The 25,790-nt window shown below is 47.2% G+C and overlaps 1 protein-coding gene across 3 annotated transcripts in view; it reads right to left on the reverse strand.

Annotated features, from left to right (window-relative positions):
- MDGA2 (MAM domain containing glycosylphosphatidylinositol anchor 2) overlaps positions 1-25,790 on the reverse strand; it is a 682,071-nt gene that overhangs the window by 362,593 nt on the left and 293,688 nt on the right. For 2 of the 3 annotated variants that reach the window (XM_084833668.1, XM_084833679.1), the window contains exon 4: positions 22,199-22,395. In XM_084833668.1, coding sequence (XP_084689794.1) covers positions 22,199-22,395 — 197 coding nt within the window. Of the gene's footprint in view, positions 1-22,186; positions 22,396-25,790 lie in introns of all 3 variants that reach the window. The other variant, XM_084833657.1, reaches the window with a different exon arrangement.

Genomic DNA, 25,790 nt, shown 5'->3' on the forward strand with positions numbered 1-25,790 from the left:
TTTTCCAAATTTGCTGGCATATGGCATGCATCACCTTGACAGCCTCATCTTGCAAGATTTTAAACAGTTCAGCTGGGATACCGTCATCTCCTGCTGCCTTGTTATTAGCAATGCTTCTTAAGGCCCATTCAACCTCACTCTTCAGGATGTCTGGCTCTAGCTCACTGACCACACCGTCAAATCTATCCCCGATATTATTATCCTTCCTATACAGATCTTCCGTATAGTCTTGCCACCTTTTCTTGCTCTCTTCTGCTTCTGTTAGGTCCTTGCCATCTTTGTTTTTGATCATACCCATTTTTGCCTGGAATTTACCTCCGATGTTTCTAATTTTCTGGACAGGTCTCTTGTCCTTCCTATTCTATTATCTTGTTCTGCTTCCACGCATTGCTTGTTTAGAAATGATTCCTGATCTCTTCTGGCTAACCTCTGGAAGTTTGCATTTAATTGGGCATATCTCCCCCTATCACTGTTGCCTTTTGCTTTCCTTCTTTCTTGGGCTGCTTCCAGTGTCTCAGCAGACAGCCATCTTGCCTTCTTGGTTTTCTTTTTCTTTGGGACGTTTTTTGTTGCCGCCTCCTGAACAATGTTGCGAACTTCTGTCCATACAAAGCAGTTTACCAAAGAATAAAAACAAACAAACAACCCCCCCCCCCCACACACACACACATGTATCAAGAGCTTGGTACAAAGATAGCTCGTGGCTGGGGGAAAGCCAAAGCACACAGATACGTTTTCAAGAAATGCATGAAACATGCCAGCATGGAGGCTGATGTACCTCAGAGGGGATATCACTGCACAGGGCAGACACCACTGCAGAGAAGGCCTGTCTCCATATTGTCACCACATGGAAATCTGTAGGCTGTGGCAAAGACAACAGGGCCTCCCTTGATGACTGTTGCAGCCTGGGAAATTGGCATAGGATGGTATATTAGAATGTGTGTTTTGAGATAGAACACATTTCAACATGCATACTTGGAGAGAAAATATGTCCAAAATATGTATATAAATAGTACTGAATTGCAAATATTCATGTTTTGGGGGTTGTTTGTTTTTAAATCAAGATTAACATGGAAATGGGACTGAATCATCTCATGAGTGAACGCACGCCAAAGTGATATGGGCTGGAAATACACTGTTTCGTCTATCCCTACTAGTAATATGATGAATATTTGTAGGAACAAGAAACATCCAATTCATAGCGGTTAAGTTTCACATATCATTTCTTCGACAGAATGTCACTTAAGCAGTTATCAAGCACAGGGGAGCAGAAGGCCAACCATCTCCCAAGCAAATCCAGGGTCGGTCTCCCAATTTCAATTCCATCCACGGCATAAAAATTTCTATCATTTGTCAAAATAATTTTTTCAGCCAATTTGCGTAATTTAGACATATTATGTCTAATGACTTAATTAGCGTAAACACAGCAAATGCAATCTCATAATTGGGCTCTGCAATTACTATATGTAATGATGATGAAAATTGTTGGGGGGGCAAGGGTGTGGAACGTGATGACTGTGCAGCAAGGTCCCCCCTGTCCTATGAGCACACAAGAGATTTGATCCTCTCTCAGCATAAAGAGAAATTGTTGAACAAGGGGCATTGTGTATATGCCATGCAGTGCAAATGAATTTGTTTCCAAGTATCGCAACCCAAAGCAAGTGCATATAAGATTCAAATTGCATATAGGGAGGGTGACAAACTGAAATTCAGCCAGGAGGAATGGGAAAAAATTTTGGCCCGGGAGCCACACTGTGTCCAGGAAGCATGTCAGGAGACATTTCCCACGGTGGGTGGGGCCACCCCACTGCTGGCCTGAAGCCCCACAATGTGATTGCGCGCACACACGCACGTGCATGCACGCATGCACACACTCTCTCTCTCTCTGCCCCTCTCCCACTGCAATGAGGCCTTTTGAAAGCCGCCATTAGCACCAGTGGGCCTTGCAGAAGCCTAATTAGGGGGGGGGGGATTTGTCAAGGTGGGTCACAGTATTGGTGAGCCCTTCCCTCCCCAGCAGCCACCCATACAAAAATGCCCCATTCACTGCAAATAGGCTCCTAAAAAGTCCCCATGGGTACCCACGGAGGCTTTAAAAAAAATCTTACTGCGACACGGGGGGGCGGGGGGGCGGGACAGGGACACTGTCTTAACTCCAATCAGTGATTAGAGATAATGCAGAGGAACTGGTGGGCCAGATGGAGACTGACCGTAGCGGCCTTGAGGGGCTTCTAACCTTAAAGGCAGCATAAAATAATTTTAAAGAAATAATTCTTAAAATGTTAGGCCTGTGGACTGGAGCCCCCCCCCCATCCCTGCTCTGAACATAAGAACATCAGAAGAGCCCTGCTGGATCAGACCGGGGTCCCTCTAGTCCAGCATTCGGTTCACACAGTGGCCAACCAGCTGCCCACAGGAAACCCACAAGCAGGGTATGGCTGCAGCAGCACCCTCCCGCCCATGTTCCCCAGCAACTGATTACCCAGGCATACTGCCTCTGATACTGGAGGCATCACCATCAAGCCTAGTAGCCACTGATAGCCTGGCCCAGCATGAATTTGCCCTGTCCCCTTTTGCTAAATCCTGTGGTAGCGAATTCCATGGTTTGACTATGTGCTGTGTGAAGAAGGACATCCTTGCATCTGTACAGAATCTCCCACCTATCAGCTTCATGCGACTATGAGAGAGGGAGAAAAATGTCTCCCTGTTCACATGCTCCACATCATGCATAACTTTGTGCTCCTCTGTCACGTCCGCCCAACTTGTCTTTTTTCTAAGCTAAACCATCCCAGAAGTTGTAACTGTTCCTCACAGGGGACTTGCTCCAGCCCCTTATTCTTTTCAGTTTCTGCACTTTTTCCAGCTCTACAATATCTTTCTCTTTGAGAAGTGGTGACCAGAGCTGTACACAGTATTCCAAGTGTGGTTCCACCATGGATTTGTATAAGGGCATTAGGATATTGGAAGTTTTATTCTCAATCGCTTCCTAATTATGCCTAATATGGAGTTTGCCTTTTTCATAGCAACTGCACACTGGGTTAATATTTTCACCAAGTTCTCCACCACAACCCCAGGTTCTCTTTCTCGCTCAGTCACATCTAGCTAGGGATGGATGGACTTGCCTCCATCGGTCCTTGCCAGGCGTTCACCAGCACCACCCGCCCCCACTGACCGCACAAGCTGTTGAACAACCCAGCGAGTGCCTGGCAAGCACCCGGTGAGTGCCCAGTGCCCAACGTCCCCTTAACAAGCTGCCCTATTGTGAAAAAATGGCAGCTTGGCGAATGGCCCGTTGAGCACGCAGTGCAAGGCCCAGAAGGTTGAGTGGGGTGGAGTCCACCATGCTCCACCCCGCTCTCAGATCCTGTGACATCCCTAGGTCTAGCTCTGAGTCAATCGATGTATATGTGAAGTCGGGATTTTTTGCCCCAGTGTGCATCACTTTACATTTGCGTACGTTGAAGTGCATTTGCAATTCTCATGCCCATTCTCCCAGTTTGGAGAGATCCCTTTAGAGCTATTTGCAATCCCTTTTATTTTAGCCAACCTAAATAATTTAGTGCCAGCAGCAAATTGGGCCTCCTCAGTGCTCACTCCTAGATCCAGATCATTTATGACTGAGTTTCTGAACAAGTGTATGAACAAGCAGAAAAGCTTTGATCGCAATAGAGATCCCCCATTGTGTGTTGTTTACACTGTATTGTTTCCATCCATCCATTGGAAGAATTTACCATTTATTCCTGCTCTCTGCTTTCTGTTCTTTAACCAGTTATTGATCCATAAGAGGACCTCTCTTCTGATTCCATGACTGCCAAGTTTCCTCAGGTGCCTTTGGGAAGGGATTTTGTCAAAAGCCCTTTGGAAGTCCAAGTAAATAATGTCTACCAGCTCATCCCTATCCACATCATTACTGACACTCTGAAAGAACTCCAAAATGTTAGTGAGACAAAACTTACCTTTTTGGAAGCCATGCTGATTCATTTTCAGCAGGGCTTGTCTTTCTATTAGGGCTGAATGGGGACCCCCCCCCCAACCCACCTCAGGGGCCATTTCAGGGCTTATGAGGTGGGCCCAACCTGCTTCAGGGTGATTTGGCAGCCCCCAACCCACTTCAGCCTCTGGAGCCAAAGCAGGATTTGGATGACCAAATCCCACTCCCCCCCCCCGATGCCCCTGCCATACTGCACGAGCCCCAAGCTTCTTACTGGGCCCTCAGGACATGTGCCAGGAGCCATCTTCTTCTTCCAAGGAGTTGCCATGGTGACTCTCTGTATTTCTGGAAATAGATCCTGCACAAATGGTGGCCATCAGGCCGTCACGTGTGCTACATTAATGTTGTGGCCCAGGCTTGATGGCCACCATTTGCACAGGATCTATTTCTGGAAGTCCAGGAAGTTGTCATTTAAAAATGGTGACTCCCTGGAAGAAGTCGGCTGCTAGTGAGTGTCCCAGGGGCTCAGGTAAGGAGCTGGGGGCAGGGCGGTGGCAGCGGTGTGGCTGGGCTTCCGGATCAGTCCAAAGTACCCTGAAGCGCTTCGGAGTGACCTGACCCATTTCATGCCACTTCGTGCCCCCTCCACCCCACCTTGCAAGTGGCAGAAAGCAGCCCGAAGTGCCCCGTGTCGGCTTGGACTTCCGGCTTCGGGCTGAAGCGGTACACAGCCGTACTTTCTGTATGCTTACTAATAATCTGGAGTATCTATCATCATTGTAAGCCCTGGGAACTTAAGGATGAGGCCTCCGCTATCACCAGCACTCCTTGCCACCAGAAGGGCAGGGGAGGGAATGCAGGAAAACGATGACAAAAAGAGTGGATTGGAAAAGACTGAGCTTCTTTAGAAATGCCACAAGTAGCTCAGTATTTAGACAGACTTAGTGACAGCGGTGGCTGCACTTTCCACTCCTGCTAGACCCATGTTCATCTGCCTTTCCCCATAAGAGTAGGGATGGACGAGAATGTGGTTTATGTCTGCAAATCATACAAATGTGTCCCAGTCACAATCCCAGATGTGAACACGAGCAAGAGCATCTGTTTCAGGGAAATTTCACAAATTCCCAAACATGTGTTTGCATTTGAAAAACGCCCACTTGAAAAATGTGTGCTTTAAGAATGTGCATTTTTACGCTTTACTCTAGGGGTGGAAAGCAACAGTGACTTTTATGAAATGTTTGCCATTCCTCCAAAGAGCCACTTTGAACTTTAAATAGTTTGAGAGCTTTTCAGCTGAGCTTTATTCTGGAAGGGGAGTTAGAAGATATGGCTGGAGAAGAAGGGGTGGATGGATTGTGTTCAGTCCATTCCATCTGTGTTTTCCAGATTGTCGGGCATCTTTCATTGTGTCTTCCACTCATTGATGGAATTGGGTGGGGGTTTTTGCCAAAATTTCATTCTATGCACTAATTTGCATCAATGCTAATGCGTACAAGCACTATTGCAGACTTGTACAAATGCACATTAGTTAATGTGAATTACTAATGCAAATGAGCACAAAGTCCCTCAAAAAGTAAACAACAACAACAACAACAACACAATCTGCAGGTCTGCATAACCAGCGTGACTCAGAAAAAGGTGGTCCATTATGAAATCTGCAGGTCGGACTCACAGAAATCCAAACTCACTTGGATCCATTGTGGATTTCTCTGACAGCCCTAGTGCAGTGGATGTCTAGATCAAGGGGGAAGTTACTGATTATTATATTATATTCTCTGAAATATAATGGGTGCTTTCTTCCCATCTCCAGTGTCAAGTAATCCGTCAGGCATTCCATGGAAGTAACTAGGGATGGAGCACATTTTTAAAGGCTGGAATGCCCACCCATTTCCCCCACTTAATAAAATTAACCAATAATAACTTGGTACCAAACATGGTTTCAGCGTTTGCTGTGATTTATATCTGTGTCTGTGTGTTTCATGTAGAGTTGATGTATTCTTATATTTGTATTGTGGGCTGCCTCAGGGGCATTTATATTTCAGTAATCCAAGGTACCAATAGGAATCATAAATAAATAGAAAATATGCGGTGTAAATTCAGACAATTTTTTTTTAAAAAAACCCAACAACACCCCACAACCACTTCAGCTTTGTCAGATCATCCAGAATCAAGAAAGTAATAGACTTTGGTTGGAATCTGTGCAGGGAAGATGTGGGCAGTCCAAAACTTCTGGATTTGGGGGAGGTGTTGTTGTTTCATTTGTTTATTTCCCAGAGGAATGAGGAGGGAGGTCTCTGAAGACATGCAGGGATGGGCGAATGAGTGATGTTTGAGATTGCCAGGAGTCTCCAAACATTGTCTCACTGCTTATCTCATGCCCGATTGCCATTCGCACTTGTGATTGCTGCTCGCTCTTCCAAATGGGAAACTTGCGCTAATTGAGCAGCGATCGAATGGAAGCTTTGCACAAATCTCCTCAGGTTTGTGCAGATCTCCCCAAATTTGTGCAGATTTCATACTTTGCACAAAATGGGGCTGATTCAGTCTACTGAGGAAATGTGTACAGATTAGGAAAGTTGCACAAATCAAAGTGGGAATCAGGAATGAGACAAACGTGAGCACATTCAATAATTTGTCAATATTTCAGTGAACACTTGCTCATGGTTGAGCTTCAGAGCATGCTCATATGTTTTGTCATCAAGAACAACATTCCCATATATCCCTGGTTTTGGTTGGAATCTCAGCAGAGAAGATGTAGACAGTTCATGATTTTTGGATTTGTGGGAGGTTGCAGTGCTTTATTTGTTTATTTCCTGAAGGAACCAGGAGGAGGGTCTCTGAAGATGAGCAGGTTCATGGGGAACAGGGGATCCTTCAGATACCTGGGGTCCCAATCCATGTTGGTGGGTAGCGGCACTTTGAGTTGTGCTTGGAAATGAACAGGGTGCCAATGCAGATATTTAAAAGGAGACAAGATATATTCCCATACTTCCCAAACATGCATCCCCATTTATTAGTCCCAGTTAGCAGCCTAGCAACTGACTTTTGAACTGACTGAAAATTCTAGGACAATGAAGTGCGGGTGAATTGTCTCCGTTTCGGAAGTGGGAGGGGGTAAAGAGCAACGAATCCCAAAGAATCTCAAACTGCTAGTCACAGGGACACAGAGAAAGTAAGAAAATAAGAAGAACCATGCTGGATCAGAACAAAGGTCCATCTAGTCCAGCATTCTGTTCACACAGAGGCCAACCAGCTGTCAACCAGGAACCCACAAGCAGGGCATGAGCGCAACAGCACCCTCCCACCCATGCTCCCCAGCAACTGGTGTACATAGGCATCCTTTATCTGATACTGGAGGTAGCGCATAGCCATCAGGACTAGTAATCTTTGAGAGTCTTTTCCTCCATGAATTTGTCCAGCCCCCTTTTAAAGCCAACCCAATGGGTGGCCATCACTACATCTTGTGGTAGCGAATTCCATGGCTTAACTATGCACTGTGTGAAGAAGTCCTCCTTTTATCTGTCTTGCATCTCCCACCAATCAGCTTCATAGGATGACCCTGGGCTCTAGTCTTTTGAGAGAGGGAGAAAAATGTCTCCCTATCCACATTCTCCACACCAGGCATAATTTTGTACACCTCCGTCATGTCTCCCCTCACCCTCCTTTTTTCCAAGCTAAACAATCCCAGCTGTTGTAACCTTCTCTCCTTTGATCTCTTTAGTTGCCCTTTTCTGCACTTGTTTTGCCCCAGCAATACAATATTCTTTTTTTTTTTTTAGGTGTGGTGAACAGAATTCTACACAGTATTCCAACTGTGGTTGCACCACAGATTTGTATAGGGGCAGAATGATATTGGCCGTTTTATTCTCAATTCCTTTTCTAATTATGCCTAAGATGGAGTTTGCTTCTTCTTTTTTCCCCTCCTCCCCCCGTTTTTTTTTTTCAACGGCGGCTGCACTGGGTTGACATCTTCATGGAGCTGTCCACCACAACCCCAAGATCACTTTCCTGGTCCATCACAGCTAGCTCAGATCCCATCAGGCTATACTTGAAGTTGTGAACATATAACTTCATATACCTTGTGAACATATAAAGCTCAGCTATTTAGCCCAGGGGGGTTGACCCTCTTTCAGCCTGAGGGCTGAATTCAGTTTCAGAGAAGCTCTTGGAGGCCGCATTCCAGTGGTTGGCCAGGCCCAAGGCAAAAGGGTCAAGGCCCGAAATATCAGCACATTTTAGCCTAAAGCTCTTACGGCTGGTAACTAAGGGTAAGGAAGAGAGCCATTTCAACCCTTTAGACTGATGGGAGAGGGGGGCAGTGCAAAAGCCTGGAGACTACCAAACAATGGGCAGCAGGGTTGGATTTGGCCTGAGGTTCAATGGCCCTGCTCTAGCCCAGTAGCCTGTCCTCTGACCAGGAGCATCTTTCTTTCTTTCTTTCTTTCTTTCTTTCTTTCTTTCTTTCTTTCTTTCTTTCTTTCTTATTTATTTATTTATTTATTGCATTTTTATCCCACTCCTCCACCAAAACAGGCTCCCGAAGCAGCTTACAATCAATGAACAAAGAAGACATATTTCCAACGTCTCCGTGGAAAAGGTCTTTCCCAAGTCTTCCACCCGAGACCCTCTTTTTAACTGGAGAGGCCAGGGACTGAACTGTCTTGCTGGAAAGTCTGTGCTCTGGCATGGAGCATTAGGTCCTCCCACATCGGGGCATGTGGGAAGTGCATCTAGGATTCTTCAACTTTTAATTACATTTTGTCCTTTTTATAAACATCTTTCCAATCTCATATTCACCCAGAGAGAGAGAGAGAGAGATACACTAATTCATGCTGACCTCTGATAAATATAGAAAGGTTAGCGATAAGTCTCCAGTTATCAACATGGCAACTTGATTTGTTCATTAAATTCAAAGCAGAAAACGAATCCCAGGCAGTAACCTGAAAACCAAATGCATTCCAAAATGGAATCTAATTTAATGTGACACATCATATAACCCAGTAAGAACTTATCTAATAAAGGAGATAATAATAAACATTTCCGTATCACGGCATTATTAGGCAAGGAATCCCAGCTCACAATCAGCCCTTCACTTTTAATTAAATGCTCAAAGAGAATCAGGCGGCCTGTTTGTGTCCATTTGTCAAATAAATAAAAAAAATGCAATTTGCCTACATGGGATGAAGCTAAAACTCAATCCCCAGTATCAGTTTTGACAGGGTAATCTCACCACCAGATCATTCGACTGTGTCAAATTCATGTGATGGGCATTTCTCACAAATGAGCCTCAACATGTGGGCAGCCAATCAGAGACTCTATAGCTCTCCAGCCTGCCTCTTGGCATGGGAAAGACCAGCTGTCAGAAGAACATAAGAAGAGCTGGGCTGGATCTGACCAAAGGCAGATCACACACCAGTCAACCAGATGCCTCTGGGAAGCGCATAAGCAGGGCATGAAGGCATCAGCACTCTCCCGCTTGTGCTCCCCTGCAACTGGTGTTCTGGTGCATTGCCTCCAACCCTGGAGGAAGCATATAGTCATCATCGATATGCTGACAGTGTTGGCAGTGTCAGCATGTCATTTCATGATTTGATCCTCCAGAGCATAGAAAGGACATCTCTGTCCTGTCTCTGTTCACCTTTGCTGGAAGCCATTTACCTGCAGCTCATTGGGACTGATGGTCTACCACAAGGGCATCGAACCTCGGGCCTGCCTGGGGCCACATCTGTTCTGCCTGGGGCCTCAAAACGGCCCTCCAGAGTTCCTCAGAGCCCCCCCTTTCCCTGGTCCCTCCCCTTCCCCTGGACTGCCAACTCTTTCATGGTTTCCTGGCATTCCCCCTCCCCATTTCGAAGACTGAGATGCCCCTCCCAAGGCTGAGTTACCGGCAGCAGGAGTTTTAAGCTAAAACAGGGTGGCGATTTGGCCCCACCCCTTTCGCCTTTGGCGCTGCCCACCCCTGGAACGCTGCCCCGAGAGCTTCTCTGAGACTGAGTGTGGCCCTCAGAAAGAGGTTCGACACTCCAGGCCGACTGCTTCGCAAAGGACGCTGGGGCAGCTTTCCAAAGGCTCCACCATGTGCCAGGATCGCAGGAAAGCGCAGGGTGTGAAGAGGAAGATGAACGAATGCTTAGCTAGCCGTGGGAATAAGAGAGCCAGGGCCTGCAGGAGAAGCTGCCACCACTGGGGAAGAGGACTGCTGCTGCTGCTGTGCCGCTGCCACTGCCACTATCACTACCGTGGACTCCTGCCTGCCTGGCAGTATTTTTAAGGGGATTTTTTAATTTTTTTAAAAAAATTTCTGGAGGAGTCTGTTGTGTTTCTAGGGGTGGGTAGCCTGCCTGATAGGCGGGAGCGAGGGGGCATGTGTCCGCCTGATGGAGGCAGTGGGGGGAGTGTTGGGGGCCAGAACATACCGAGGCTGGGCGGCAGGCACTGGCGGAGCGCTAGGGGCAGGCCCTGCCAGGTAAGAGGAACAAGGGAGAGATGTGTAGTATCTGTCCCCTGCTCCGGGCCTGTCTAGAGCCAAAGGATGGCTGGGGGAGGCGTGACCCCATCTTCTGGCCTTCGTTTGCTGCTCTGCAATGCCAGGTCTGTTACCCAGAAAACCTCCCCCATCCATGACATGATCCTGCATGAGGGTGCAGACCTGGCATGTATTACAGAGACCTGGCTGGCCGAGGCCACTGCTCCAACCCTTGCAGCCATGTGTCCAGCTGGATTTTCGTATGCACAGCAGCCGAGGGCTGGGGATTGGGGAGGGGGAGTGGCTGTTATCTACTGAGAGTCCTTGGTCTTCACCAGACCCCCTCTCCAGGAGACCAAGGTTGCTGAGTGCATGTACTGGAGGTTGGGCCCGAAGGGCAGTCTGGGGATTCTGCTCGTGTACCGTCCACCCCGCTGCACGACTGACTCCCTGGCCGAGGTGCTTGAGGTGGTCTCTGATGTGCGTGTACAGTCCCCTAACTTATTGGTGTTGGGGGACTTCAACGTACATTCGGAGGCCATCCTCACAGGAGCACCTCGGGACTTCATGGAGACCATGGCCTCCTGGGAGCTGCACCATATTCTAACTGGGCCCACCCATGTAGCCGGTCATGCGCTAGACCTTGTGTTTGTTTCTGGAGAAGCGGGGAGTGATCTGGAAGTCGGGGGTGTATCCACCACCCCCTTGTCATGGTCAGATCACTATCTGGTGACGTTGGACTTCTCGGTTCCACAACCCCTCCGCAGGGGTGGAGGACCCATTAAAATGGTCCGCCCCAGGCGTCTTATGAATCCAAATGGATTCCTGAACACGCTTGGGGATTCTCTGGGGCATGCCAACGGCCACTTGGTCGAGACCCTGGTGGGTGGCTGGAATGCCGCAATCACTGGGGCATTAGATCAGGTGGCTCCGAAACGCCCTCTCCCCCTGAACAGGGCTCGGACTGCACCATGGTTCAATCCACGGTTACGAGCTCTGAAGCAGGAGGTGAGACGGCTAGAGCGCCGGTGGCGGAAGTCTCGCTCCAAAGACGATCAGACACGGGCTAGAGCTGTATCTTCACCCTATCACGTGGCGGTGAAGGCAGCAAAAAAGGAATATTATGCTGCCTCTATCGCGTCTGCAGAGTGCTGTCCCAGGAGAATGTTCCAAGTGGTCCAGAGCCTGGTCGGTCCAGTGGCTCCAGAACCACTGGAGCATTCTAAGGCCTCCTGTGAGGCCTTGGCAAGGCACTTTGCAGATAAAATTGATCAGATTAGGAGTGTTACTCCTTGCGCTGTGGATACAGTTAGTGAGCAAGAGGTGGCCTGTGGCAAACCAGTTTTGTGGGATTGGTCCAGCTTCTTCCTTCTGATGAAGTGGACAAGGTGCTTCCATCTGTAAGGCTGACCACCTGCTTACTTGATCCTTGCCCATCTTGGCTCATTATGGGCTGCAGAGAGAGACTGGGTGAGGGGATCAGGGTGGTGGTGAACGCCTCCCTTGAGGAGGGAGTGATGCCATCAGCCCTCAAGGAGGCAGTGAGAAGACCGCTCTTAGAGAAGCCCTCCTTGGATCCCCAAGTTCTGAACTACTTTTGCCCAGTCTCGAATCTGCCATTTTGGGGCAAGGTGATTAAGCGCGTGGTGGCAATGCAGTTGAAGGCACACTTGGAAGAAACCGATTATCTAGACCCATTTCAGTCGGGCTTCAGGCTTGGGCATGGGACAGAAATGGCCTTGGTCGCCTTGGTGGATGATATGAGGAGGGCTCTGGATAGGGGTGAATGCTCCTTCCTTGTTCTCCTCAACCTCTCAGCGGCTTTTGATACCATTGACCACGGTATCCTCCTGGACTGCCTGGAGGGGTTGGGCATTGGAGACACAGTATTACAGTGGTTCCGGTCCTTCCTTTCCGGCAGGTACCAGAGGGTAGCACTGGGAGAGGAGGTTTTGTACCCATGGCCACTCACTTGTGGGGTGCCACAGGGTTCCATCCTCTCCCTGATGCTATTTAACATCTATGTGAAGCCACTGGGGGCTATCATCAGGAGGTTTGGGGTGCAGTGTCATCAATATGCAGATGACACGCAGCTCTACCTCTCGTTCAAATCTTCACCAAGGTTGTCCGTAGAATCCCTGTCCAAATGTCTTGAGACAGTCTGTGGCTGGATGGGGAGGAATAAGCTGAAGCTGAAACCCTGGGATTTTGGACTCCCAGCTGTCCATGGGGGCTCAGGTGTCAGCTGTGAGCCAGACAGCGCTGTATCAACTCCATCTGATACGGTGGCGGCACCCCTTCGGTCCCGACCATCTGCTCCCATTGGTAGTACATGCCCTGGTCTCCTCTCGTTTAGACTACTGTAATGTGCTCTATTTGGGGTTACCCTTGAAGACGGTTCGGAAGCTGCAGCTGGTATAGAACGCAGCGGCTCGCCTGATTAAAGGCAGCCACTGGCGAGATCACATCACTCCAGTGCTGAAGGAGTTGCACTGGTTAATGGTTGTTTTCCGGGACAAATTCAAGGTGTTGGTTTTGACCTTTAAAAGCCTAAATGGTTCTAGCCCAGCGTATCTTAAGGAGCACCTCCAACAACACCAGACAGGCTGCTTAACAAGATCAGCCTCGGATGGCCTTCTCTCTGTCCCATTAGCCAGGACAGCTAGACTGGTGGGGACGAGGGAGAGGGCCTTTTCTATGGTGGCCCCCACTCTGTGAAACTCCCTCCCTAGGGAACCCAGCAGTGCCCTCTCTTTAATGAGCTTCCGCTGTGCATTAAAAACATGGTTGTTCAGGCAGGCATTTGGGGTGGGTTAGGGTATTTTAGAAAATGTTTTTATTGTAGAATTTTATTGTTTTAAACTGTTTTATTATATGCTTGTACATTGCCCAGAGTGGCTGGGTGACCAGCCAGATGGGCGATTAAATAAATAAGTAAGTAAGTAAGTAAGTAAGTAAGTAAGTAAGTGTTTCCTGTGTGTACATTTCTGAAAGAGGCCAGGCCAAACTGAAGGACTTATTGGAACCAGGGATGGGTGAGAATTTCATTTCACTTTGTTTTTGATAAGAATTTACCAAAATTCACAAATATATGCATATTAGGGATGGAAATAACTTGAGATCTAAAAAAAAACTTGAATGCAGGAGAAAACAAAATTGACAGTTAAGTCTAAGCGGAACGAAACAAAATCATGTATATACCCTCCCCCCATCCAAAGCTGCAGTCCACATTTTCTCATGGTTCACACACAAAGACAGGAGGGCAGGGCTAATCCAACACATTCATACAGGGACACCTTCATTCCTACCTCCTGGTAAATGTGGAGTAACTTTTTATTGCTTCTATATCTATGAAACATCAGAAAAGGACCTCATTTATGTATCAATAGCCTAATTGCCTCGCCCTTTCCTACCCGTGTTCTGTTGTTTCCTTACAGCTGAAATTTAGTCTGTAAGTTCCTCGGGGCAAGGACCTGCCTCTGTAAAGTACCACGTACGTTTGTATTGTGTTGATAATGATCTATAAGTGATCTTTTTTATTGTTGCTATTGCTGTTATTCTGCACAATTGCTTTAAAGGACCAAGAAAAGAGCATTGTTCCCACATTGGGATATTCCCAGATAATTGCATTCTAGCAGGGAGCCTCAATTTGGTAGGGGCACCACTTCACAAAGAATGCTGGTGAATCCAGCTCTGGGCAGACGGATGCAGCATATAAGGCATCCCTATGCATTTCCTGTGGAGGCTAGGAAGTCCGATATAACTCTGTGAAACTCAGCCAAATCTCTCCCACCGAGGTTCCAGCCTGCCTATTTCTCGGCAAGATTTTGCCAGCAATTCTGAGCAATATAAAGCTGTCAAGTATAATAAAGGGTGCTAGTGATGGGGCTTTCCACGCCATTAGCTGAGAATTATCTATGAAAGTTGCAAGTTGCTCTGTGCCTGGTTGCTGATTGCACACTCAGCATCTCATTTGTTTCCTTTCACAGATTCTTATGGCTTGATCCCGGGAGCTGTTCCACTGGAGGCCAAGCATGGACGGCTGAGCACAATGCTCCCAAGCAGGACCGCTCATGCGCTGGTGATCCGAGTCGGGCTGGGGAAGCTGCGTCGACGGCAGCCCTCAGATGCTGCACAGCAGGGGCTGCCACAGTGATCCCATGGCGCAGCTGGGGAAAGAGGAAGCAGTGGCGGCTTCTAAGGTTGCCCAGTTGTCATTTATAGATGCCTATTTTACTTTTAACTCAGGAGATGAGGTAGCTGTAGATTCTCTCCCTGTTTTGCTCCCCAGCCCTGCTGTCAATCAATCAATCAATCAATATTTGTCTGCCTCATCTGCTCTGGGGCACATTCAGAGCCCCCCCCCCCACGCACACACAGTTAGGGATGTACGAAAGTCACTTACCTTTTTGCAGATGTGATTTGCAGTGGGGGGGAGGCGCTCCGTCCCTCCCCCCGGAATCCTCCCTGGATGGCTCTGCTCTGCAGCGGCTCCGCGGAGCTGCTGGCCAGGGCCGTCCGCAGCCAGAGTTCTGGCCACGGACGAGCTGCTGTGGATGCAAATGGTGGCCGCCATAGTGGCTGCCATTTGCATCCTGTGAGGCTGCCGTGATAGGCTACGTAAGTATTTACATAGCCTATCATGGCAAAGAGCAGGGAGGCAAATGGCAGCCGCTACGCCATTTGCACCGCTGGTCTTTCCATGATAGGCTATGTAAGTATTTACGTAGCCTATCATGGTAAAGGCAGCCACTCAAATGGCGTAGTGGCCACCGTTTGCATCCCTGCTCTTTGCCGTGATAGGCTATGTAAATACTTATGTAGCCTATCACAGCAGCCTCGAAAGATGCAAATGGTGGCCACAGCAGCCAGTCAAAAGACCAGCTGCCGCCGGAGCCCCAGGTAAGTTTCATTCCGGAGCTATTCTGCGAGGTGGCGGGGGGGGAGGCCATTCTGCCACGGGTTTCGGGGGGCCGAATGCCAGTGCATTCGGCTTCACTGAAATCCGTGGCGGAATTCTCCGCCATCCCTACACACAGTAGATGCAGCAAGCAAGCAGACGAAAAGATTGAGCGAGGAACTGGTGTTAGACGCCACAGCGGTTTCATCTCTCCCCAGAGGGAACTGGCAGCAAGCCACAGTGTCATAGCTGCTGATCTCTCCACACATCTCTCTTGTCCCTGAGCTGGCAAGTGGACAGCCAGATGGCTCCCTTCGAAAGGCCAGATTTGGGGTTGCCAGTTGCTGATCTTTGATATTGGAAGCATCAGAACATCAGAAGCTGCTTTATATTGAGTCAGACCCTGGGTCCATCTAGCCCAGTAATGTCAACATTGACCAGCAGTGGCTGCTGAGGGTTTCAGGCAGTTTTTCCAGCCTTACCTGGAGATTCCAGGGATTGAACCTGGGAGCTTCTGCATGCAAAGGAGGTGCTCTACCAGCTCAGGCACTACAAAAAACCATTAGAACGGCATAACTGTGTTCTCTATATGCATCCTGCTCACCTTACATGGTGAGACAGATCAATAGCAGTGCAATATTATTTTTCTCTTATCTCCATCCTGCCTCAAAATCCGTTGTGGGGCCCTTTGAGGTGGTTGACAAGATAACCTTACATTTGCCATCATACAACCATCATTGTATGATTGAGCAGATTCCTGCACTGAGCAGGGGGTTGAACTCGATGGTCTTATAGGCCCCTTCCCATCCTACTATTCTATGATTCTATGATCATCACATCCATCATCAATTAAACAGGCAAAATTACACCAGTAAAATTACTCATAAGCATGGCTCAAAAGTCCTGACTCTCCTAAAACCAAAAAAAAAGGGGCTGTCAGGTGAATCTATTTAGAGAGACCAGTCCACAGGGAGTGGGCCACAGCTGTGAAGACCCGGCTTTTTTCAACAACTTGCATTAGGGCCAGTCCATACATTATTTTATATCTGGATCTAGGTACATCTTTTTTGTTGTTGTTTTCCTTTTTACATGCTGGCTAGGAAATGCTGGAAGTTGTAGACTCTCTTTCTGTCTGAACATGTATAGGATCGCACCCTTAATAGATACAGATTAAAAGCAACATCTGTTTTGGCCTTAAGTCTAAAATCTCAAGAGAAAGGGGAATAAGAATATGAGGGTCTACAGAGAATGGAGCATGCTGGGAGTTGTAGTCTTTCATTTGAGTTAGGTATCTTCCTGATTGTTGGCCAAGTTGAGAGGAAGGAAGGGGGAGAGGCACTAAAGGTGAAATACATGCGCACACACGCACGCACATGCAAAAGTGGCAAACCTCAAGCTGGTGCCAAAGAAGACATAAAGAAGATCACACACACACCATCATCTATACATCTTTGGGACAATGACTAACAATGTTGTTTTCTTGGTCTTTTCTCCAGGGGGTTATTTCTCTCTCTTTCTCTCTTTCTCTTTCTCTCTCTTTCTGTCTCTCAACAAAAGGGAGAGAGAAGCCCCTGGAGAAAAGATCTCAACAGCCCGTTCCTCTGTTAGAAAATAACATTCTTATTCATTGCCCCAAGGAGTGCATTGCTGCTTTTTTCCCCATAAACAAATAAATAACATGTCTTGGGGTTTAAGATTATATCTGCTTTGGCACCAGCTTAAGGCAAGCTCTTTTTTGGAAATTCCCTGCTGTGCTTGACAACTACAGAGAGGCCACCAATTGTCCCAAAGTGTGAAGCTAGGAATATTTTGAGCCAATAACCACCTTTCTCAGGGTGGAGTGAGGCGGTTACTAAATTTCACCTGAAGTGAAATATGAGGCCATTTTGGAGGGCCCTGCTCAGAGGAAGTCTCTGAGGGAATTTCAAGGGAAGCTATTTGGGTGAGATCCACCCCAATAGGTGTCCTAAACCTTTTTCCAGGTTGTCTTCATCAGAGGTTTCCACTGGAAACATTTGAAAATGACCAGGTTGGGAAAGCTGGGACTCTTTCATTTGTTGCTGTTGTTGGTTTTTGTTTTTACTAATTTAAAATATTTCTAGACTGCCTTCCAACAAAAATGGTAACCAGATGGTTCACAATGCCACTGGGGGAGCGTCCTTTTGCTGATGACAATGACACCCAGCTCTGTTCTCTCTTTGTCACCTGGTGCCAAGGAAGCTGCTGAAGACGTGAACTGTTGTCTGAATGCAGTAATGGATTGGATGTGGGCTAATCAGTTGTAGAACACAGAAGATGAAGGTACTGTTGGTCAGCAGACAAGCTAACCTGGAACTGGGGGTACAGCAAAATATACCAGAATATATATTGTAGGAAAAATACATTTAGAAATGTGCATTTTATTTTGGAGAAAATGCTTCAAAAATGTGTATTTAAATATAAATTTTCATGTAGATTTTTTGAAATGTGGATTAATATGGAAATGGGGTGAAATGGATTTATGAATGTACACATGTTTAACTGACATGGACTGGAAATGGACAGATCCTTCCATCTCTAGTCTTCTCCATCTGTCTCTGAAAGACACCCAAGAAGAACCCACATGGGGGACCCCAGGGCCACCACAGAAAAGGACACACTTTTTTTAGATAACAATATTCCCTCCTAGCAAGGTTATGCTCAAAATCCTACAAGCTAGGCTTCAGCAGTATGTGAACTGAGAACTACCGGAAGTACAAGCTGGGTTTAAAAGAGGCAGCGGAACTAGAGATCAAATTGCCAACATTCGCTGGATCATGGAGAAAGCAAGAGAATTCCAGAAAAGCGTCTATTTCTGCTTCATTGACTATGCTAAAGCCTTTGATTGTGTGGATCACAACAAACTCTGGCAAATTCTTAAAGAGATGGGAGTACCAGACCACCTTACCTGTCTCCTGAGTAACCTGTACGAGGGTCAAGAAGCAACAGTAAGAACCGGACATGGAACAACCGATTGGTTCAAAATTGGGAAAGGAGTACGACAAGGCTGCATATAGTTGCCCTGCTTATTTAACTTATATGCAGTGTACATTATGAGAAACGCCGGGTTGGATGAATCACAGGTTGGAATTAAGATTGCCGGGAGAATTATCAACAACCTCCGATATGCAGACGATACCACCCTAATGGCAGAAAGCAAAGAGGATCTAAAGAGCCTCTTGTTGAGGGTGAAAGTGGAGAGTGCAAAAGCTGGTTTGAAACTCAACATTAAAAAAACGAAGATCATGGCATCTGGCCCCATCACTTCCTGGCATGTAGAAGGGGAAGAAATGGAAGCAGTGACAGATTTTATTTTCTTGGGCTCCAAGATCACCGCAGACGGTGACTGCAGCCATGAAATTAAAAGACGCTTGCTCCTTGGGAGGAAAGCTATGGCACACCTAGACAGCATAGTAAGATGCAGAGACATCACCTTGCCGACAAAGGTCCATCTAATCAGAGCTATGGTTTTCCCACTAGCAACGTATGGCTGTGAGAGCTGGACTATAAGGAAGGCTGAGCGCCGAAGAATCGATGCTTTCAAACTGTGGTGCTGGAGAAGACTCTTACGAGTCCGCTGGACTGCAAGGAGGTCAAATCAGTCAATCCTAAAGGAAATCAACCCTGACTGCTCAATGGAAGGACAGATACTGAAGCTGAAGCTCCAATATTTTGGCCACCTAATGCAAAGAGAAAACTTTCTGGAAAAGACCCTGATGCTGGGAAAGATTGAAGGCAAAAGGAGAAGGGGACGGCAGAGGATGAGATGGCTGGATAGCATCACCAATGCAATGAATATGAACTTGAGCACACTCCGGGAGAGAGCGGAGGACAGGAAGACCTGGCGTGCTATGGTCCATGGGGTCACGAAGAGTTGGACATGACTTAACGACTGAACAACAACAAGAGGATGGAAAATGGAGTTGGGCTTCATGAGTAGAACTCCAATGGTCTCTGAGATATTTTTCAGGGCCCAGACTGCATCGGGCTTTGAAGCAGGGGTGTTGGAACTCTTTCAGCCCAAGGGCCAACTTCAGTTTCTTTTGGGGGCTTCATTCCAGTGGTGGGCAGGGCTGAAGGCAAAAGGGGTGTGGCCAAAGTAAAAAGGAGCAGGGTCAAAATCCAAAATAAAAATCAGCATACATTTAGCTTAAAGCTCTCAACTATTTATTTATTTATTTTATTCATACCCCACCTTTCTACCAAAAAATGGCACTCAAGGAGGCCTAAAGAATCAGTTAAAATGGATTAAAACAATACATTAAAATGCAATAAAAACATAACAATTACAGAAAAAAGTATTAAAAACAGCACCCAACCCACCAGACTTACAAGTTATAGGCTTTCTTAAATAAAGCCATCTTTGCCTGCTGACGGAAGGACAGCAGAGAGGGAGCAAACCTAGCCTCCCTTGGGAGGGAGTTCAATAGCCTAGGAGCAGCCACCAAAAAGGCTCTCTCTTGGTTTGGCACCAAACATGCCTCAAAAGAAGGGTCTCTCCAGAAGACCTTAGGAACCAGGTAGGCTCGTATGGGAGAAGGCAGTCTTTCAGGCAGCTGGTCCCAAGCCATATAGGGCTTTATAGGTCATAACCAGAACTTTGAATTCTGCCCAGAAACAGACTGGAAGCCAGTGAAGCTGTTGTAACAAGGGGATACTGTGTTACTTATAACCAGCACCGGTCAACGGTCTGGCTGCAGCATTCTGGACCAGCTGAAGTTTACGAACAGTTTTCAAAGGCAGCTCCCCGTACAGTGGATTGCATTAGTCCAAACGGGATTCAGGTAAGGCATGCATGACCATGGCCAGATCAGACATCTCTAGGAATGGATGGAGTTGGGACAGGAGCCTCAGCTGTGCAAATGCACACCAGACCTGGGCATCCAGGTTCAGGGCCAAGTCCAAGAGTATACCCAAATTGCAAGCCTGCATCTTCAGGGGGAGTGTAACCCCATCCAGAACAGACTGAATGAATACCTAAATCCTGATCTGCCTTTCAACGGACATTGTCTGAATTAAGCTTCAGTTTGTTTGCCCTCATCCAGTCCATTACCAACATCAGACACCGATTTAGAACCAGAACAGCTTCCTTGGATTTAGATGGAAAGGAGAGAGATGAGTTGGGTGTCATCAGCATACTGGTGGCACCGAGCCCTAAAACTCACAAACTCTCCCAGCAGTTTCATGTATATATGCAGTATCATGGGGGATAAGAAGGAACCCTGAGGGACACCACAGGGCAATGGCCATTGGATCAATCAGGAATCCCCCAGCACCACCTTCCAAGGTCACCCCTCCAAGAAGGGCTGGAGCCGCCATGTAACAGTGCCTCCCAGTCCCATCTCAGACAGATGCCTCAGAAGGATGCCATGGTCGATGGTATCGAAAGCTACTGAATGGTCTAGCAAAAGCAACAGGGACACACTCCCTGTGTCCAGTTCCTGGTGCAGATCCTCTGCTAGGGTGACCAAAGCAGTCTCTGGCCCATAACAGAACTTGAAGCCAGACTGAAATGGATCTAGATAATCTGTCTCATCCAGAAATCCCTGGACCTGAGAAGCCACCACGTGCTCCAGCACCTTGTCCGAGAATAGAGTATTGGAGGCTGGCCAGAAATTATCCAATACAGTGGGGTTCAGGGAGGTGTTTGTTTGTTTGTTTTTAACAAAGGTCTTACCACCTCGTCCTTTAGGCAAGACAGAATCACACCTTGCTCCAAAGAGGTGTTCACCACTGCTCTTACGCACTCAGCCAGTACCTCCCCACCCCTGGGTGCTTTATAAGCCAGGAAGGGCAAGAGTCCACCACACAAGTGGTAGGCCTCACCTCTCCAAGGATCCTGTCCACATCCGCAGGCTGTAGAAACTGAAAAGTATCCATCCCAACTGGACAAGCAGGAGCCAAAGTGACATCCACTGGACCTGCATCAACAGCGGCATCTATGTCAGAATGGACAGGATCGACTGTATCCGCGACGTGTCTCGCGAATTGGTCAGAGCGTGCTATTGAGCGGTCCTCCTCTTCTTGCAGGCCAGAACGTGACAGGCCTCTGAGCACCTGAGAAGCTCCACCGGGAGACTCTGAGCAGATGCAGCGGTGGCAGAGAAGTGCAGCTCCTTTGCCGCCGTCATTGCCACAGAGCAGGCTTCCAAATGAGCTCTAGCCCATGTTCAATCGGGCTCGTTCCACGTTTTCTACCAATGTCACTCTAGCCGACATCCTAATTTTTTTTTAAAAAAATATTATTACATTTATATCCCACCTTTCTTCCATCATGGACCTCAAGGCGGCTACATGTGGTTCCCAGGGGGTCTCCCCTCCAAGCACTGACCAGACCTGCTTGGCTTCAGCAAGGTGGCTGCCTCATGAGCTTTCAGACCAGGCCCTGGGACTAATCACTTCAGCCTGAAAACCAGGGGGCTTGTTTGTCTCCAGTTGTCTCCAATCCATGGGAAAGGATGCTCAGGAGGAACTAAGCCTTAGGAGAGACATTTCAACCTTTTAGAATTGGTGGGGTGGGGCATGGAAAAGACAAGAAACCACCAGTCACAAATGGGAGAATGGGGGAGGACAGAGGAAGGGGGTGTGGCCATCGGAGGAACCCCAGAGTGTTGCACTGTGACCCCAGGTAGCCCGTATTTGGCCTGGGGGGGGGGCTGAGATTTGACATCCCTGCTTTAAAATTTCAAACCAAGCCATCACCTTCAATGGAACCCAAAAATGAACTTGTGACCAATGCAGGTATTTTGCAATCAGTGTAATGTGCTGTCAGCAACCCGCATACCACTTATATTGCCCTGATACTGAAGTATAGGTTCAGTGACACTGGAGAGAGGAAAGAGAGAGATAATAATAAGAAATATGACTGTACCTTGATTCCTACCTGCGTAAAGAAGGGTTCATAAATTTCAACCCCCTTGTCGGATCCTTGCAGCAGCACCTCCTGCCCTCGCCGCCAGCTGTACCGAACGGGTGGGTTGGAATTGGCCACACACCTGAGAAACACAGTCCTCTCATAGTAGAACTGCTCTTTTGCTTCCCCTATGCTCTGGTGGACGGTCACAATTGGATCATCCAGATCTGGAAACACAAAGAAAGAAGGAGGAGGCCAGGGCTTAGCAGAGGCATGAGGCACGAAGCAACAGAAAGTCACGGTTACATGTAATGTTTGTGCTGACGTTCACCATCTAATTTTAACTCATGCATGGATAAGGATGGCGTGGGAATCCACCGGGATCCACCCTGCCTGCACCCGAGCCCCTGTGTCCAGCAGGAACAGCCCCTGCCTGTGCCCAGCAGCCTCATTGAGCTCCACAGTTGTGTTTTTTTTAAAAAGGTGATTGCAAAAAATGCACGTATCTGCGTACGCACAAAAATGTGCATTTTTGTGAACGCGCATATTCGTGTATGCACAAAAATGTGTTGTTTGCAAAAATGTGCATTTTTGCGCATACACAAATACGCTTTAATCAATGTGAGATGAATACATATATTTCAAAGATGTGCATAATTCAAGTGTGCATTTGGAAAACTACGTACAGATTTCCATGTGAAAAGAAAAAAAACAAAGCTCACAATCTGATAAGAAATTGAGTTGGAACTTAGAACGAGCTTTGAGGTGGAATTTGGAGAACTTTGGGGAGCTCAAGTTTTGCTGATTCATGCAACGCTGTCTGCAGGGCAGGCAGATGCGACCCAGTCCTCCCCATGGTGTGGATACTTGTGCCTATTGAATTTGATTGGTGCAGATGGGTGAGAATTTGTTTCTTCCCCCCAAGAATTTACCCAAATTCACACATTTCTTCATAAATGGAATGAAAAAACTTTTTTAAAGAGGGGTGGGTTTTTTTTTTTAATGAATGTGGAAGAAAGTGAAACTGACAGATCCATCCACTCCTATGTCTCCCTGATGCTTTTTGAGATGGAGAGGCTGGCAGCACGCTGATGGAGGTGATGTTTTAGGAGATGTTACTGAATACTGAGTGCTCAGTAGGTCAACAGAAGAACCTTTCACAAGAGACACTTCCAAACAACTTTAAAAAAAAAATATCTAAGATCTGGGAGGTGACATTATCCCAACTGTCTAGTGCTAGTCCAACCCCCAAATCAGGATGCTTTTTGAAACTATTTATAGTCTCATATGCAGCTTATAGGAGATATTTTTTATTTTATTTCTTCTGAGGAATTGTTAGGGAATTCTCACAGTGGGACTCAACTGGCAAGAGTCGGTGGCTGTTGAAGTTCTCTGCTGTCAAAGCAAAAGGACAAAGAGACAAATAAAAGGCAAAAAATGTAGTAATTCGGAAAACTCCCATGAGCATTGAGCTGCATTTACTCTTATTGTGCTGGCTGGACAAGATGTCCTACTGGATTATTCTATAAGCAGGCATTTTGCTAATGCAAGACAAATGTTGCAGGCACCACTCAAAACTTGCTCCTGGTAATCAGCTCACAAAGCGTCGATCAGATGATGCACACAGACATACTGTAAATAGCTCACCTTAATAGAATATCCATAAACAAACATAAACCCTATTGTGAGTGATGTTTTTTAAAATAAAATAAAATACAGGTCTTAAAGCAATATTGGCAAATCTGACAGTCTCAAATTTCAGACCAACTTGATCCAGTGAAAGCTGTAGAAGCAATAATACTCAAGTCAAATAATCCCAAGTTTGCTTGTAGAACTCCCCTTAATCCACTAAAAAGCACCCTCAGTGGCTATTTTACACTCTCCAAGACTTCAGTCCCTTGCCTGCAAAATATATTCATAGGGGATTGTGCGTAGCTTATTCACTCCTAAGAAAAATCATTTTCTGCTTGCATGAAGCTTTATGATACTAGGAGCTTCAAAAGAAAATGGGCAAAGCAAAATCCTAGTTTAAAGCACCAGTATTCTTAGGGTGCACATGGGACCTGCAACAAAATGTCATGGGGGTGTCCCTTCACCCCCTAACAGGAGTATTCTGGTCCAGTGTTCCAGCCAATCAGCCCTAACAGTCGGCCAATCAATCACAGTATTTTCCAAGTTACCATAAACCAATAGGATCTTAAGCAGGACAAGTCCCTCTACCCCACAGCCCCCCCTCCATTAATTTTCCAAATGACATTCAAATTTCTATGGTTCCCGGAAGACACTGAGCATGCTCAGTCCTCAACGGGTTGTTTACAAACCTATCTATTTCTGAGCACTTGGACATATGGATGGATGGACTCACCCCTGCCTGCGCTTGCCAAGTGCTCACCGAACCATCTCCACTGCCCGCCCTTGTTCACCATGCTGTGAGCGGGGGCTGGGCAAGTGCCCGGCAAGCTCCCCACAGCAGCCAGTGCCCTAGCGAGCTAACATTTTGCATTAAAATGGTGGCTTAATCTGCATAAAAGGTCTTTTATGCAAATAGCTGCTGTAAAGCCGACATTTACGCAAAATTTGAGGTGTAAGTGGACCATTCACAAGGCAAGCAGGGCTGGCCAGCCAGCAGGGTCTGCGGACCCCAGTCCAGCAGGCTGAACAGGGTGGAGTCTGTGAGACTCCACGCCTGTGTCGGGCACCTGAGACATTCCAATTTGGAGGTTCCCCCGAGCATAGAGAAGCCACCACCTTATTTGGAGTTGCCCCCAATTCACTTCCAAACAGACAGACACTCAGCCACCTGAGTTCACTCTCAGTTTGTGACCAGAAAGGCCCTGCAGTGAAATGCCACCATGCATCCCACCCTCTAACAGGAGTGCTCCTGGCCAGGTCTCCAGCCGGCCTGGAATAAGAAGACTTGCAGCTCTTGTCTGGGGCTCACAGAGTCTCTCTTTTTTTTCTTTCCCAAACAGATAGGCATTTGATCATCCAACTTAGCAGGCTATTAGCGGGAATGAGCCTCTGCCTGTAGGCTCTCAGCTAAGTTCACTGAGAAAAGGGAAAGATTTCACACAGGGACTGGGCGCAGCAAGGCTCCAAAGGAAAGGGGCCTGTGGGAACATTAGATGTCAGATGCAGGAGGCATAAGATCTGAGTTGTTGGGGGTACCCAAGGAGGCTGGAGAAGGAGGGGAAAGGCGATCATGTGTGTGTGTGTGGGGGGGCAGGATGGAAAACACACACAGAACCTAGGTAGGGATATATGTTTCCAAAATTCTCCAGAAACAAATTTCTCCACAAAATTTGGAGTGCTGAATTGCCCAGTCTTGTTTCTGAAGTGGAACCAACGTCATCTGTTAGGCATCCTCCATTGTCCCACTTGCGATGGTTGTTTTGTTTTTCCCTGAATAGCCAGAGCAGTATACATGCCTTGTTGGCCACAACTTTCAATTCCTTCCATTTATTCATGTGCACCCCCTGCCAAGCAAGCAAGCAAGCACGCAAACAAGCAAATACTGACATGGATATGCGCATGGATAAAACATGGTCCCAAACCCCCAAAACACACCCCATGGCAGAGAGCTTCAGCTGTTGGGTGGTATAGCAGTGTAATAAATAAATAC

Source organism: Heloderma suspectum, chromosome 1 (assembly GCF_057233095.1).
Source record: "Heloderma suspectum isolate Gila_16-S chromosome 1, 16-S_ref, whole genome shotgun sequence".
NCBI classification, from domain to species: domain Eukaryota; kingdom Metazoa; phylum Chordata; class Lepidosauria; order Squamata; family Helodermatidae; genus Heloderma; species Heloderma suspectum.